The sequence below is a fragment of the Dermochelys coriacea genome, chromosome 11 (genome assembly GCF_009764565.3).
Source record: "Dermochelys coriacea isolate rDerCor1 chromosome 11, rDerCor1.pri.v4, whole genome shotgun sequence".
Taxonomy (NCBI): domain Eukaryota; kingdom Metazoa; phylum Chordata; order Testudines; family Dermochelyidae; genus Dermochelys; species Dermochelys coriacea.
In genome coordinates, this window is record NC_050078.2 from 61,946,228 (window position 1) to 61,964,227 (window position 18,000).

General features: G+C 40.9%; 1 protein-coding gene across 19 annotated transcripts in view; it reads left to right on the forward strand.

Annotated features, from left to right (window-relative positions):
• Positions 1-18,000, forward strand: part of ABI2 (abl interactor 2) — a 108,832-nt gene that overhangs the window by 40,097 nt on the left and 50,735 nt on the right. For all 19 annotated transcript variants that reach the window (XM_038422610.2, XM_038422600.2, XM_038422602.2 and 16 more), the window contains one exon: positions 5,305-5,472. In XM_038422610.2, the coding sequence (XP_038278538.1) occupies positions 5,305-5,472 (168 nt within the window). The remainder of the gene's footprint in view (positions 1-5,304; positions 5,473-18,000) is intronic.

An 18,000-nucleotide genomic window follows, 5' to 3' on the forward strand; every position in this document is an offset into this window, starting at 1 on the left:
AGATATAACCTTTTCTTCTGGAGACCTGGGTTTAAAGAATATTGTGTTTAGAGGTAAAAGATGGCTAGGTTTCATTCTACTCTCCATTTTTCATCATTACAAATCTGAGGTTAGGATGGAGGTATACTTAATATAGCTGTGTGGGGAAACTTTTGGAGGGCTGATTCACAGTATACTTAGCCCAGGCTAAAGCTGCTAGCTTCTATCACTTTCATGAAACCCAAATTTACCTACAAAATATTAGAGAGATGTAAATTGAGTTATTCTGTAATGTTGTCATAAATAGCGCTTTTCAAAGAGATGGATGACAATAGTAAGCTCAAATGCCAATTTTAATTAACTTCCACATGCAGCACATTTTGCAGGTTATACTGTACATGTGAAAATTTTGAGCTTTCAGGTTCCTATGCCAAACAAAATATGTGCAGCTTTCTTTCAAAGAATTTCAGGGTCTGAGTAAAATACTGTGATTAACAGATGGCGTGCAAAAATGCATGTATTATATTACAAAGTTTCTGTGCTTAAATTGGTTACAAGATAATGTTAATATAAAATGTGTAAATGGTTTCTTTATTTCAGTGTTGAGTTATTTTCATTGCAACTGTTTGCTCACTGAGGTTGTCTACATATAAGATGCTGTGCTGCTGTAGTGCTTCAGTATAGATGCTGCCTATGTCAACAGGAGGGATTCTTCCATCGTCATAGGTAATCCTAAAAGGCGTTAGCTAGTTTGACGGAAGAATTCTTCCATGGATCATTGACCATACCATCTACACAGGGACTTAGGTTGTGTCTACACTACCACTTATATTGGTATAATTTAGGTTGTTCAGAGATGTGAATAAGCCTGAGTGACATTAATTGCATGGACCAAGGCACCAGTGTGGACAGTGCTATGTCGTGAGAGAGCTTCCCCTGCCAACATAGCTACTGCTGGTCGTTGGGGGTGGATTAAATAAGTGGATGGGAAAGTGCTCTCTCATTGGCTTAGAGCAGCTACGCTAGAAAGCTTACAGCAGCACAGCTGCATCGATGCAGCTGCGTCATTGTAAGCTCTCTAGTGTAGCCATAGCTTAGGTCGGCTTATCTGCACCTGAGATGCGTAGCAATGCCAGTGTCACTTTTCAGTGTAGATCAGCCTTGAGTTACTCCACTTAAGTTTGAAAATTAAGCTGGCATAACTACGTCATACAGGATGTGGAGATGGATTACCTGCACCTACGGGAAAATCACTCCTATCTGTGTAGACACTATCTACGCTGAAGCGCTATTGCTGTGGCCATGCTGCTGTGGCGCTTTAAGGCTAGACAATCCCTTAAGGAGAGGGATCGCACTGAAACATCTCAACTGCAGAGTAATTGAATTAGCAGATGATGACTTTGTTGTAATTCGGTCTGTTGCATCACTACTACATTACTTCAGCATCACCAGCACTTGAGCTTCAGCACTGACTCCCTCTATGGGCCATCTAGCTTGAGTTTAAAGCACCATTTAACTCAAGCTACAGATTTTTGTGCGTGGAGGGGATTGGGTTAGTTGCAGAACTTGAGTTATTACTCGAGCTAATGCTGCAGTGAAAACAAGTCCTAAGCTCCAGATCCTCAATTGGTATGGATTGGCATAGTTCTGACTTCAGTGGATCTACATCAGTCTACACCAACTGAAGAGCTGGCTCTGGATATAAAATAGATTAATACATATTTCTTTTTACAACAGTCATAGCACAGGGCTGTGCTGTTTTTAAAACAATAAATTGCCTGTCTCCTGTTCTGAAAAAGTTTGCCTGCTAAAGATTGTGAAATGGTTGAAAATCCTTGTTGCATTTGGAGATTTCTAATGTCAGCTGGCCAGAACGTTCTCTGTGTAGATTCAAATTGGCATTTTTGGTTCTGTTCATAGAATTACCCAGATGCTGCAGAATAAAACTAATAGGATTGCAGACAGTTTCACTATTGCCATTCTCAAGTCTTTTGAGCTGTGAAATTGTCTGGTTGTTTATCAGTTGTAATGCTTCATGCACTTGGGAAAACTGAGCTGAAGTCATTCACAGGGAAATGGAGTAGGGAAGAAGGTGGTTCTCCATAGCAGCCAAGAGGCTTTGGAATGGAGAAAGGAGACGGATCTCTCTCTCTCTCCCTTTCCTGTCCTGTCCTTTTCTCTTGGGGTGGGTTGGTGTGGATCTTCAAGTACATGAGACTTATGCTAGCCAAAGGATATGAAAAGCCCTAAGTAGGGTCCAGAGACAGCATTCTACCCACTTTCCATCAGCTGGTCATAATAGAGGGGAAGTTGGGGAGTGGGCATTTTGCCAAGGTGTTTTTCTGCATAGGGACCCCATCTTGTTTTCATAGTAGTTGTCAAATACATTAGTCAAGTCCTGCCGTTGCTGGGGGCTTCTGGATGGGCAAAACACTGTCTGGCCAGTGTTTTCTCCCTTTTGACTATGAGCTCGGAAACAAAGTCATTGGTGTGGTTGAGCAGCAGCTGCGATCCCTTTTCCTAGAAAGCAGGCTAGGAGAAAGAAAGGAGCTATGTAGACAGCCATTGTTTGGTATGTGGGCAAAGAGGAACCTGCTAAGACTGGGAGGAGGATGTATTATGTTGATTTTTGGGGATGGATGGTGACAGAGTGAAATATTGTATATATGTTGACATAGGTATTTTTTGTGAAGGCTAGCAAATTTAGTCCTCAGGCTAGTGGGTGTCAGGAAAATTTTTCAGTCCCTGGGAATAAATTATTCCTGGAGTAGAGAGAGACAAGGTTTACATTCAGCTTTTCACAAAATATTTGCATTCAAGTAGATCATTGACCAAGTTGGTAGGGTTATAAGAATCTGAATCATTCGGCTAGTATCTCTATAACAAAGGCACATATCAAATTTTTAAAATTAACCTATGTGAAAAATACATAGAATGAGCAGCGAAATGTCTTTAGATTCTAAATATAGCTTGGTATTGGGGCATGGAGACTAGGCCATTTGTGAAACTCTGTAAGGGGGGGAAGAAATGAAACACAGAAGTATAATATTCTGTATTTTATCTTCTGTGGCAGCAGTCAATTATTTTAGTAGTATTTAATATTTATAGCACTGTAGTGCCCAGAGGCTCTGATTAGAATGAGGGATCTTTTATGCTGGATGCTGTAGAAACAAATGTAGACAGTGTCCTGGTTCTCAGTTACCTTCTGATATTGATGCACGAACAAAGGGAAATAACTTGAAATCATAGTAGAACCAAGGTACCTGCACTGAGAGCTATTTTTGTGGCCATGCTGTGAGAATAGGCATTGTCTAATGAAAGGCTGTTATCTTTTGGCATATGTTAACATGAAAGACTAGAGTTCAGAATCTCAGATTTGTTTCTCTTGCAACATTTGACAATTCTCATTTCTTAAACAATGCTTTTAACTGTATTCCTTGAACTAATTTAGGTGTTTGTGATGTCCTCTGCTGTTCCAGGAGAAAAGCAGAACCCTGAGGGCCTAAGTTCTTAGCAAGTTATTAATTCTAAATCTGTTCTAAAATGTCTGCCTGTGTTACATTTTAAAATGGCAATCTGCTGGTTTGGTATCCTAAATACTTTTAGTGTCAAATTTTCATGTCCAGTTGTCTGAAAGTTGAACAAAGTGAGGACTGATTAAAAAGGGAGAGTGAAGAGTACAGGCAGTCCTCGTCTTTACAACATTCAAGTTACAATGAATGGCATGACGTTTGTAAACTGACATCCTATTTCGACTTTCCGATGTCGGTTTTGACTTTGACATCAGTTTCAACTTTATGCCGCTCGATCAGACATTGTTCCTATGGAAAAATCAAGTTACAACGTTTCGACTTAAGACGCGATTTTCAGGAACCAGATGTGTCCGACTGCCTGTATTCAAACTTGTAGGAGTATTAAGGTTTTTTTATAAAATGTACTACTACTAATTTAATCATTTTAAAGTGATTTTCCTAGTATGGTAATATTTTTGCTACCATTTTAGGAAAACAATTACAGTTCATCCATTGTGAAAACTCACTTCCATTTTAAAGCCTATTTTTAAAGCCCATTGAGGTCTGAATAATTGGAACAACTGAATATTCTATTTGGCAGATTATTTCAGGCATTTACTGCAAGATCTAATTAAAGCACACAAAGTTGAGCAAGGAGTATTGGAATTCTGTAATGAGCATTTTGCATGTGTAAATGGATAAATGAACAATCATGAATTTAAAAATATTGCAGAAATTTTATGCTTTAAGTACCAGTGAGTGCTTTGAGATCTACTGATGAAAAGCACTTTAGAAGTAGGCGTGGCAGAATTTGATTTTTATTTTGTTGCAATTTTGATGATTGATTTTTATTTAAAAATTTCCCCTGATTTTTAACAATTTTAATTTTCACAGTTGCAGGAAATTAAGGGTGGGAGTTAAGGCAGTGGTGGCACCAGAACTGCAGGGCGTTTCCAGCATGGGTTGCGGAGGGCTCCCTGCACTGCAACACCCTTCAGGCACAAAGTGCAGGGAAGGCTGCAGTCCTGGCCGGGCAGAACAAATGCCCCTGGCCAGGACTGCCAGGAGGACAAACTCCTAGACACTGGGGAGACCATTCAGCAGCCGGATGACCTCCCCTGCAGCCATCCTCCTCCTCACAGCCCTGGTGGGGATCTCTGCTCTGCCCTGCCAGGACCATAGCTTCTCCTGCAACTTGGACTTGCAGTGATTCAGTATCATCAGCCCTGTGGCTGTGCAGGGAACCCTCTGCAGCTCTGCTGTCACAGCCCTGCTCAGTCGCTCCCATGATAGTGGGGCTTCAGAGGGCTTTCTGTGCTGCTGCAGGGCCAGTGATGCCCGATCCCTGGAGGCGGAAGGTGCGTAGAGGGGAAGGGTACAGGCTGCACTTGTGATGACTCTCTTGCTGATGGATATGTTCTTGTCCGTTTCAGTGTATTAGCTGAAATTGACATTTGCTGACATACATCAATTTAAACCGAATCCTGCGAAGCCCATGAATAAGAACTAAGCATTCGTAGTAGTAGTGGTGTATTTTTAATGGCTTCTTGAGACAGGATATTATATAACAGCTTCAAAAATTTTCCTTTCATTGCAAAAACTAGAAACTCTGACTAGAACCGTTCCTTAATCTTTTTTGGGTAATTAAGAATTTTAGGTGAAGAAAAATAGTAATTTTAATATATAATGAATTAGACTTGATTTGGTAGAATTGTAGAAATTCCTATCCTTTAGAGGGATGCAAATGCAATTCATATGGCAAATCTTCATGTCTGTCCATTCGTTTAATAAATGGATTTTTTTCTGCTTTTAGTCAGCAGATAAACAGCGAGCCTTAGAAGAAACCAAAGCCTACACAACCCAGTCCTTAGCAAGTGTAGCTTATCTGATCAACACTTTGGCCAACAATGTTCTCCAAATGCTGGATATCCAGGCATCCCAGCTTCGGCGCATGGAATCTTCAATCAACCATATTTCACAAGTGAGACAGTTTTTACTTATATCATCCAGTATGTGTTACTGAAATCATACAGGAGATGCAACAAAGGTTTGGTTTATCTGATGTTATGCTGCATAGTGTGGATAAGAAAAGACAGTTGGCATTAAAACAGCAGGGAGTCCTACTGCACCTGACTCACATGTTTGACTTAGATAATTATTATATTAATGTATTAATGTTTATCAGATTTTTTTGCCTTTATACATTTTGTTTAATGTTTTACCTTAAGAAATTTATATAGAATAGCATATTAGATGGATCATTGGACTTTCCCAGCGTGGCTCTCTGTCAGTGGTGTCTAGTCCATATTTCAGATGAAGGCAAACAATCCCATAAGGCATCTGGCAAAATGGATAATGCTGTGTCTTGAGACACATCTCTCCAGCCCCTATTTGGTAATTAATTTAAAGATACCCTGAAGCATGAGGTTTGATAGTCCCTGTAATTTATATTTAGCTAGTGTAAATACAACGGTGTTTTTTCTGTTCTGTGTTGAATCTTGTTGTTTGTAACAGTAGTTTCTACCTGTTAATGAGTAAAGTAGCATTTCCTGTTGTCCATTTTAAACTTACTGTGTTTTTAATTTAGTTTTCTCTTGGCATTGATTATGGCACATGGTAAATTCAAATAATTATACAATTAAGCTGTAAAGTAAAATGTAAACCCAGGTATTTGAAAATAATCGATTTACTTATTTACCAAATGAAGTACAGGAGTTGATGTTGAAAAGCACTCAGAGTATTTTCCTGTGAAATGTGCACAGCTCTAGGTTCCTGTTAGTATCAGCTCTTTCAGGTTTCCCTTTTCCTCCTGCAAGTCTACATGTGCTTGGCATTTTAGTGTTTACAAAGACAATTCAGGTCAACACTTAGTGTTGCGGGATGATAGAAAGATCATATAACTTTCTGTGGGGGAGAGGAATATTGAGATCTGCCTGCTTTTCCAGAAGTGTTGCCAAAGTAAGATGTTGCTTGGTCAAGACATCAGTTATATATTTATTTACATATAATTCAAATGACATGAAATAAAGTGTTTCTTCTGGTTTTGAAACATGTGAAAGTAAAGTTGGACTCATAAGTGACAGACCTTGTGGTTAAGCAGGACTTGAGAAAGCCACTAGATTGTGAAGCTTTCCCAGGTTGAGTATCATCAACTTCTAGAGGCTCTCAACTTTTATTTAAAAAAATCTTGTGTTTGCCCTTGTGCTTATAAAGATTATCTCACAAACATGCATCACTTTCCCCCTCTGTCCAACAAAGACTTAAATCTGCAAGTAGCTTGCCACTGCTTGTAGCTTTGTTGGCAGCAGAGTAAAACCTGCTGCTATTCAGAACCAGTGGGCTATAGTGAAACTGACAAAAATGCAGCTTCTGCCTTCCAGCCACCAGAATGGGTTGAGTCCATGCTACAGGTTTATCAGAGACCTACTGACTTGTGATTGATAGAAAAGGATATGAAACCCTTTGAGCAGGATGTTGGGACAACACCCTGGCAGGATTTCCAACATCCTTGCTTTCCCAGAAGCTGGGGGAGGAGGTGGTTGGCTTTTCACCTAGGCATTTCTGCTGGACAATGGTGTGCACTATGTTTTGTATCAATTATTGACCAATAGGTATAGTTCTCAGGCTATTAGGAGTTTGATAAATTTCCTGTCTTGGATGTGATGGGATTGGATGAAGGAGAGACTGATTCAAGTTAAAATAGGCTAGTGTGGTATTCAAAGAGATTATTTGACAAGAGGAAGAGTGGGAGAAGAAAGGAAACAAAGTAGAGGTTGAGAGATAGATAGGAGAGAAGAGGAGATGGATGGTGAGAAGTTAAAATGGAAGCTGACACTGAAGACAGCACAGGAAAAAATGAGCCATTGTCTATTATAGGAAAGAAAACCAGGAAGGGAAAGGTTTCAGAGTAGCAGCCGTGTTAGTCTGTATTCGCAAAAAAAAAGGAGTACTTGTGGCACCTTAGAGACTAACAAATTTATTTGAGCATAAGCATCCGATGCAGTGAGCTGTAGCTCACGAAAGCTTATGCTCAAATAAATTTGTTAGTCTCTAAGGTGCCACAAGTACTCCTTTTCTTTCAGGAAGGGAAAGAAAGTAACAAAGGTGAGACATAGTAGGTTCCACTTCCTTAAATGTACTAAACAGAAAGTAGTTAGATATGTTGTCATTAAATAGTGTGCAGAGAACAGTGCTTTAAATTGCAAGGGGTATAGCAGCCAGGTATTTTTCACCCCAGGAAGCAGGTTTAGTCTTCGGTCTAGTAGGTGACATATCTTGTAAGTCCTGTGGTTAAGAGTGAGGCTAAAAGCTGGAAAGTCTGGGTTCCATTTTTTCTACCACAGGCTTCCTGTGATCTTGGCCCAGTCTTAATTTGTGATAGTTTCCAAATCTGTAAAAATACATATATTCGTTAATATTTGTGAAGAGCTTTAAGATCCTTATACAGCAGGCATTATAGAAGTGGTAAGTATTATTTTGTCCAGGCAGATCAGTTTTGTATGCTGCATATGTGAAAAGCTTGTTATATTTTTGTCCTCTCGTTTATGTAAAGCATATTTGTTTAGGAATGCCATCACATTTCCAATTGTCTGTTTCTTTCTGAGAATACATGACATTTATACTAATTGAAATGTGAGTTTATTTTGTCGCCACTAGTATAAATGCAAAATGCTTCATTATTACAAAGAAATGCAAAATTACCAGTGCCAAAAGGCTAACGGAAATATATCTGCCAACATTTTCAGTGCTGCATTTGTATAACAACACATAGCTAAAAATATTTTTTTTTAGACATTTTTGGTGTCTTTTTAAATATGTGCTCCTTTTGTTGAGACTGTAGCATTTCATGTGAAGGACATTTTCAGTGCTTTCATGAGAAACAGTTATACCATAGGAGTGAAGGTTTAACTGGGGATGTTGGCTGCTGTCAGTCTGGAAGAATATCAGTAATTCCATCTCTTGAAACAAAAAGAACAACCTCTCTGCCCCCAACTATTAACACCACAATCATTTTTCATTAGTCTGTTGTGTGTAATCATTTACAGTGCAGGAGTATTTTAAATTCATTTATATAAAGTTCTCTGGAAAGGCACACTTAATACACCTCTACCCCGATACAACGCGACCCGATATAACACGAATTCAATATAACGTGGTAAAGCAGTGCTCCGGGGGGACGGGTCTGCACCCTCCAGTGGATCAAAGCAAGTTCAGTATAACACGGTTTCACCTATAATGCGGTAAGATTTTTTTGGCTCCCGAGGACAGCATTATATCAGGAAAGAGGTGTATATGCAAGGTTTGAATTTCAGCGTTCGAAGATCAATTAATCCCATTGTATGAAAGGTACAGTATTGTCTTTCAAATATAGTTCAATTTCCATATATGCAGAAGACTTCTACAGTGTTTGCTTTTCATGTCCAGTGTAAAGATGCTAGTCGTACTGTTTCTAGTGCTAGTTGGAATACAACATGTGTACAAGAAAGTCAAAGGATTTTAATTCAGGCTGATCTACTTCATCCACTCTGCTTCAGAATGGGCACAGGTCTACCTCGTCCTTCAATTCATAGATGGCTATACTTCAGAGTAGTATGTTGATCACTTCAGACTGATCCTTAAGCCCGGAAAACAGTCTGTAGTACAAAATCTGAGATAAGGATGAGCTAATCTGTCTTTAATTCTAAACAAGGAAGAACTGAATCTCGGATGTCCTGTCATCCAGAATTTATTAGACAAGTGCTCTCCAAATAAATATTTTGAAGAATAAGGCCACCTGGCATTTTTAGTAGGAACATTTTTCAAAATTGCTTGTTTGTTAAAGTGCAGTTCTCTTCTGAAAAGGCACTTAATTTTAAAAAGCTGGTATTCTGGAGATCCATGTTGATTGTGTTCAACTGATTTAAATGCCAAATTTGATCAATTAACTTATTTTTTTTCTAAATGCCAACCCTGCAAACTTAATCTGAGCGCTGAGATTAAAATTTACAAAGTAATTTGAGTATTTCAGGTTGTAGGTCCTGTAGTGGGGTGGTTACCTGCTCCGCCCTGACAGGGCTGGGGCTGTGGGGAAAAACCCAGGCTGTGTAAGGGAGCAGCCGCAGCTGTGGCCAGCTCAATCCGGCCCAGCTGGCCCCTATAAGAAGCTGTGAGCCGGAAGCCCAGTCAGTCTCCCTCTGCCTGTAGAGGGAGAAGGGCCTGGCTGCAAGGTGCCTAGCAGGACACCTAGATTGGAGCAGGGCTGGGGAAGGGCCAGAGGAGTTGGGAGCTCTGGCCTGGAAAGCCTCAGGCTGCGGGCCTGACTACTGGCCGAATAGGTGCAGGGTTGCAGAGGGGCAGCCTATGGGTTGGCAGAGGCAGCAGGCCCAAAACTCCCTTGCCTGTGATGAGTGGCATATACACTGTAGTCTGCCCCCGATACAAGAGACTAAGTGGGGACTGGCAGTAGCCCAGACTGGGGCTAGGTGGGGTTAGAGGGTGGGGTTCCCCTGGGAATGGGAGACCCAGAACCTGAGAGTGTGTGAGAGTACTGCCAGGGGGGAAGCACCCCAGAGAAAGGGGCACCGGGTCCTGGGAGGGACACGGGGGCTGGCGGTAAGGCAGATCACCGGCCTGCAGAGGGTGCTCTGGTGGCTGGACGAGCTAATTCCTGATGACGACCAGCAGGAGGCGCTGCCGGGTGAGTCCGAATGCTTTACGGTCCCTAATCAGGAAAGTATCCCTTTCTCATAATTAGGTCACACTTTTTACTTTGTATAGTGTTTACTAGTAGGCAGAAAGCTTAAACCCCCAATACATTTGTTATATAAACATCAATTTATAATGATAAATGTATCTAAATACTGCATTTATTTTAGTGCAAGTTCACAAACAGAATACTGATGGCTTCTGAATTCTTGAAACTAATATTGGCGCCTGAAAACTTGCCAAAGCTGTCCAAGGGGTGATTTTGTAAAGATTTTTGTAATAAATAATTCTTTGTATACAAGGCTATTTTTTTAAATTTCCATCTGTCAACTGTAATGTCATAAATCAAGATACTCCTGTTATGTTGTCATAAAGAGCTCAAGAAGTAGCAGTAGTTGGGAAGGGCACAGCACTAACAGAGGACCTCACACAAGGTAAATGTTCCTTTCGTTGTTTTCTACTGGGAGAGCTGGAGATTAATCTAGGTGGCTGGGACAGAGTGAAAATACTGCTTCATCCTTGATCTCTGCCCTTGTCCTTCTCTTTTATATCCCTCTCCCTCCAATGCCATACACAATGGGTGGCTTGTGCTGTGTACATAGCTGCAGAGCCCCCACAGCAGCCCACAGTCTTCAGCTTCTATCCACTGCTCCCATGGCACCTAGCTAAGTTGCAAGAGCATGTGTGAGCCAGCCCAATGTAGCCACCGTTGGATCCCCCACCCCATGTGGCATTCTGTCAGGAAAAGTTTGGAACCACTGTCAGTTTGTTGTCTCTTATCACAAGCTATGGGAACAAACAGCCAGCTCCAAAAGTGCCAGCACAGTTGTACAACTTTCCAGAATTGGAACCATGTATTACCAATGTATAGAATGGGATGCATTTCAGCATCTTAACAATGCCATCACAACTGCTGTTACTGATATTAGTTGAAATATAAATCTTGAGTCTAGGCAACTATCTTCTAAAAAATCAGTTTGTCAAGTTTGTGAACTTGCCAGACTTAAACAGGGGTTCCTATGTTAAAGCAACAAGCCAGTTTTAAAGGCACAACAGTTTGGAGTTAGAACTGGTGTGGACCAGGGGAATCCGACTGTTTAATTAAAACAAAGCAGCGCAAAGGTCCACGGTGGGTGTTGACGCAACGTGATTTGTGCCCAGTGCTCTGAATGTTTAACTCCTGGTGAATAAGTATTTTTAAAATATTTAGATCCATTCCTTTCCAAAAACATTTGTCAGTGGTGTTGTCTCCAATCAAGTTTTTAAAAGTGAATTTTAGAAGTCTACTAGACTCGTACTCTGAGTTGCAAGTCCAAGTTAGAATTGGTTGGAATCTTAGTTTTTTCAGAAATCCAGTTTGGAAGCATTCAGGACTCCTTTTGCAATTTCATTTCTGAAATTTATCAACAAATAGTAAATCTTTTAGAAGGCTAATTTAATAATTTGAGAGACTCCTCTTATAGGATTTTGAAGATATTTCTAATGTAAGAGGTGGCTCTAAATTGGTGACTGCTCAAAAATTATCTAAGGCACTCATTATTCCTGTAACCCCTTTCCAGAACTGACTGGTACAATATTTTGCCAAATTACATATTGAATATTGGCCTCAGATGTGTTCTTTAGCAAATGATGATTTCTGAAGGTACTCTAATTTTCTTGGAGTCACCTTGAATTGCTTATCAAATGATTAATAGTAACTGTTCCTAAATTCTGCCCAGATATTTAATATCTGACAATTGAAAGCAGTGGCCCAAAGTTAATAGAGCTTTGGAGAAGTTCACAAAACAGTGTTGACAGTAGCCTGAAATTGCTGATTAGGAGCAAATTCTAAGTTGTCATTTGAAAAGTTACAAAAATAATACATGAATACAAATAGGATAATCATATTCAGGAAATTGTATCTGTATTTCAAAGTAGTTTCAAATGATGTAGTTTCAAATGATGCCCATTAGGCAAGATGCTTTCAGTCTAGTTAGTGGGTGGGGAAGGACCTATCCAGGGCAATGAGTCATTAAGGAAAACAAAAACTAGACAAGCCATTTACAAAACACACTTTGATTCTCTACAAAAGAAAAAGGACACTAAGCTATCTAAACTACTATATGCCACAAGGGGCCACAACAATGGTTCCCGTAACCCACCCAGCAATATTGTTAATCTATCCAACTATACTCTTATCCCAGCAGAAGAATCTGTCCTATCTCGGGGCCTCTCCTTTTGCCCCTCCACCCCCACGAACATGATACAGTTCTGTGGTGACCTAGAATCCTATTTTCGACGTCTCAGACTCAAGGAATATTTCCAACACACCTCTGACCAACATATTAACCCACAGAGACCTTCCTGCCAACACTACAAAAAGAAGGATTCTGGGTGGACTGCTCCTGAAGGTCGAAACAGCAGCCTGGATTTCTACATAGACTGCTTCCGCTGACGTGCACGAGCTGAAATTGTGGAAAAGCAGCATCGCTTACCCCATAACCTCAGCCATGCAGAACACAGTGCCATCCACAGCCTCAGAAACAACTCTGACATCATAATCAAAAAGGCTGACAAAGGAGGTGCTGTCATGATCATGAATAGGTCGGAGTATGAACAAGAGGCTACTAGGCAGCTCTCCAACACCACTTTCTACAAGCCATTACCCTCTGATCCCACTGAGAGTTACCAAAAGAAACTACAGCATTTGCTCAAGAAACTCCCTGAAAAAGCACAAGAACAAATCCGCACAGACACACCCATGGAGCCCCGACCTGGGGTATTCTATCTGCTACCCAAGATCCATAAACCTGGAAATCCTGGACGCCCCATCATCTCAGGCATTGGCACCCTGACAGCAGGATTGTCTGGCTATGTAGACTCCCTCCTCAGGCCCTTCGTTACCAGCACTCCCAGCTATCTTCGAGACACCACCGATTTCCTGAGGAAACTACAGTCCATTGGTGATCTTCCTAAAAACACCATCCTAGCCACTATGGATGTAGAAGCCCTCTACACCAACATTCCACACAAAGATGGACTACAAGCCGTCAGGAACAGTATCCCCGATACTGTCACGGCTAACCTGGTGGCAGAACTTTGTGACTTTGTCCTGACCCATAACTATTTCACATTTGGTGACAATGTATACCTTCAAATCAGCGGCACTGCGATGGGTACCCGCATGGCCCCACAGTATGCCAACATTTTTATGGCTGACTTAGAACAACGCTTCCTCAGCTCTCGTCCCCTAATGCCCCTACTCTACTTGCGCTACATTGATGACATCTTCATCATCTGGACCCATGGAAAAGAAGCTCTTGAGGAATTCCACTATGATTTCAACAATTTCCATCCCACCATCAACCTCAGCCTGGACCAGTCCACACAAGAGATCCACTTCCTGGACACTACGGTGCTAATAAGCGATGGTCACATAAACACCACCCTATACCGGAAACCTACTGACCGCTATTCCTACCTACATGCCTCTAGCTTTCATCCAGATCATACCACTCGATCCATTGTCTACAGCCAAGCGCTACGATATAACCGCATTTGCTCCAACCCCTCAGACAGAGACAAACACAAGATCTCTATCATGCATTCCTACAACTACAATACCCACCTGCTGAAGTGAAGAAACAGATTGACAGAGCCAGAAGAGTACCCAGAAGTCACCTACTACAGGACAGGCCCAACAAAGAAAACAACAGAACGCCACTAGCCATCACCTTCAGCCCCCAACTAAAACCCCTCCAACGCATCATCAAGGATCTACAACCTATCCTGAAGGACGAGCCATCGCTCTCTCAGATTTTGGGAGACAGACCAGTCCTTGCTTACAGACAACCCCCCAATCTGAAGCAAATACTCACCAGCAACCACACACCACACAACAGAACCACTAACCCAGGAACCTATCCTTGCAACAAAGCCCGTTGCCAACTCTGTCCACGTATCTATTCAGGGGATACCATCATAGGGCCTAATCACATCAGCCACACTATCAGAGGCTCGTTCACCTGCACATCTACCAATGTGATATATGCCATCATGTGCCAGCAATGCCCCTCTGCCATGTACATTGGCCAAACTGGACAGTCTCTACGTAAAAGAATGAATGGACACAAATCAGACGTCAAGAATTATAACATTCAAAAACCAGTTGGAGAACACTTCAATCTCTCTGGTCACTCGATCACAGACCTAAGAGTGGCTATACTTCAACAAAAAAGCTTCAAAAACAGACTCCAAGGAGAGACTGCTGAATTGGAATTAATTTGCAAACTGGATACAATTAACTTAGGCTTGAATAGAGACTGGGAATGGATGAGTCATTACACAAAGTAAAACTATTTCCCCATGGTATTTCTCCCTCCCACCCCACCCCCCACTGTTCCTCTGATATTCTTGTTAACTGCTGGAATTAGCCTACCTGCTTGTCACCATGAAAGGTTTTCCTCCTTCCCCCCCCTGCTGTTGGTGATGGCTTATCTTAAGTGATCACTCTCCTTACAGTGTGTATGATAAACCCATTGTTTCATGTTCTCTGTGTGTGTGTATATAAATCTCTCCTCTGTTTTTTCCACCAAATGCATCCGATGAAGTGAGCTGTAGCTCACGAAAGCTTATGCTCTAATAAATTTGTTAGTCTCTAAGGTGCCACAAGTACTCCTTTTCTTTTTGCGAATACAGACTAACACGGCTGCTACTCTGAAAATTAAGGAAAACAGTATGTCTAGGAGAAGCTTTCCATCACCTGGTGAGCCTTCCTGAGAATGCTCCAGACAGTCTGTAAGTAATGGCTGCTATGATTCCACAAGATCATGTGACCAGGCCACATGACTCTGGATTCCATTTTGGGATATCATTGTTTTTCCAGAAACTGAGTTTTGGAGCAAAGGGTTCCCTCTATATGCTAAAGCTGTAGAAAGAAGGGAGTGACATTCTCAGGTGTTTCCAGGAGTTCTCTTGTGTGGGGAATGAAGAACAACTGATGAACAAAGACTGAACTCGGGGAGGTGCTGGACCCAGGCTAAAGCGATTTCTAGCCTGTGTATAGAAACCTCAGAAACCCAAGCTGCAAAGGAAATGCAGCTCATGCCTTGAGAATCTACCAGACTGTTGGTATCATCAGGGTGAGAAACTGCTAATTCATAGTCAATCTAACTTGTGTGTTTAAACTTAGTTTGCATTTTTGTTTATTTGCTAGGTAATATGCTTTGATGTGTTTGCTATCCTTATAATCACTTAAAATCTATATTTTGTAGTTAATACACTTGCTTTTGTTTTAATCTAAATCAGTGAGTTGGAGTGAAGTGCATGGAAAATTGTAGCTCAAGGGGCAAAGGCTGTTACATATTCCTCTCCACATTGGGGGGAGAGGGGAAGGGAGGAAGGAACTCTATCAGTTTACGCTGTATAGTTACTTGTGCAGTTCATGACAGTATAATTTTGGGTTTATGCTCCAGAGGTGGTGCATGCCTGGGAAGCTGGGAGTTACCTTGGCTGTAGACTTTCCATTGTTGGTTCATGCAGTGGCTGGTCAGAGAGCCTGCATATAACTGCAGCTGGGTGTGTCCCTACCAGTGTGAATGCTGGTGGAAGTGTAAGACTGGGAGCGGGTCTGCAGCTTGTCACAGCAGCACAGTGTGAGAGGGAGCCCAGGCTGGTGAGTCAGAGGGCTCAGTGGTACCTCAGTTTCAAGTGGTATCCCGGGGGGAACCTATTACACCCATGCATTTTAAAATGAAGATGACAGAATCTTTTTTACTCCAGTGGTTTTTTTGAGGAAAATCTTTTCATGATAAGATCAGCTTGATGGAACTTATAAACTATTGAATAAACATACCATCAGTACTCTCTTCCTTGTTACTTCAGGGAGTATGACAGTGGTGATTGTAGTCACCTGTGTATTGAGGATCATAGTATGTCTGTTTCCTTGGTTGCAGATTATTCTGAGTTGTCAGTTTCTCATATAATCAACTGCCTCAGTGTTCTTGCAAGATAGTTGTGTTATGAGACTGTTAAGATATTACATCTGCAACAGTCTTCCAACCAAGCAAATGAGTTTCTTGAAAAGCCTCTCTGCAAAATCTTTTTAGGTAGAATTCTTTGTATATTTACCATAAATGAGTGCCACGGTCAGATCCTCAGTTGTTCAGTAGTTACATTTAAGAGATGAAGATGCAGTCTTGGGTTGCCATGCAAGCCCTTTCCCACTGGATCTTTTTCTGTTTTAATAAGTTTTTAAGCATTTCATTATTTGAGAACTATAGCAGTGCCTCAGCTAATACAGTACTCCTCAAGGAAGACTGATGTAGTTATACTTTTAATAAGATACTATTGAATTTATGGACACAAATTTCTGCAGTACAAAAGTTAAGTCTCTGGCCAAGATTATGATTGAGCAGGGTAAGAACAAGTAATTTAAAATCTTTTTCCCATCAGAAAAAAGAGTAGTGCGTACATTTGAATCACCTTGAATACAGAGAAGTCTAGCGCAAAGTTCTGCAATGTTTATTTTTAAATGTATACTTGATCAGTTATCTTATTGGTAATCAATGAACTACAAACTTTCCATTCAATTTTAGGTAATAGTGAGGACCCTGCATGGTACTGATACTTTGGGCAGGGTCTTCAGTTTTTTCTGATGTGGGGGGGAGGAGAAGAGTGACTTTAGCAACTCTCTGTATTGGAATATTTACACAGATAATTTTTGAACAAAGGCATTGAAGCTTCTATTCGATACCTGGAAAAATGTAGTTACATGTTGTGGAAAATGTTATGTATCATGGGTTAACAGTGTCCAAATGATATGATGATGTACAAGACAGCATGTCAAGCAAGGCCTTATTGTTAGGGTTATCGTCGTGCCTAGGCTCCCTAGTTATGGACCAGGATTCCTTTCTGCTAGGTTGCTGTGCAGACAGAAGAAAATACTGAGAACTGAAACACAGTTCACTGTTTGATCAGTATTTGTGTATCAGTTAAGCTTCATAAGATGCTCTGATATTTTTTCTTTACTCCTAAAATGGAGGAAGAAAGTATACTGTGCAATTTAATTTGTGTAAGAATTAACTCCTTTTTAAACTTGTAGTTGGTATAGAAGGGATACACTTGTTGGATCAAATGGGTTGGAAAAGGATTTGAAGGAAAGCATCCCTTCAAGGAACTGAGTAGGGGAATTTGGGGCATCCTACATCTGGAACAGCAGGGAGCCGACCGCACTCCTTCTTGCACTGTATAATTTGTTGCTGGGTACTCTCAGATATTTTAAGTGAATAAAGTTGAAGCCTAATTAAACCACATTCATTGCTTTCTCTCTTTCTTCTGGCATGAACAGACAAATGATTTGCTGTTTGTAGGTTCAGTATTTTCTCCCCATGAACGTTGGAGCAGAATTATAGCTCTGAAGAAAGTCTTGCTAAAATTGATTGAAAACTTGTGTATCTGCTCTGAAAAGTCATTGTATTAATGGCATTTTTGGTTCCATCCCTACTGTTGCCAGTGATGATTTCTTTATCACTTATGTTCAGTTTACCAGTAAAAAGATAATTCTAATTGCCCATGCCTTCAAACCCATCTTAGATTCTGAGTCAAACTGAGTTCTTCCATTTCTCCATATCATTAGTAATAAAGGTGGTTACATATTGGCAGCATACTGTCTTTAACTAATGCCTCTGTTGGGACACTGGGGCAACCCTATTTTCTTCTTATAAACACAGCAGATTTCCTAGTGTGACTCACTAATTCCTTTTTGGCCTGTATGGGGGAGACTTTCAAAGAAGAAAATGGGAAAGAGTTAAGCATCCATCTCCTACTGAAAGTCAATGAGAACTGG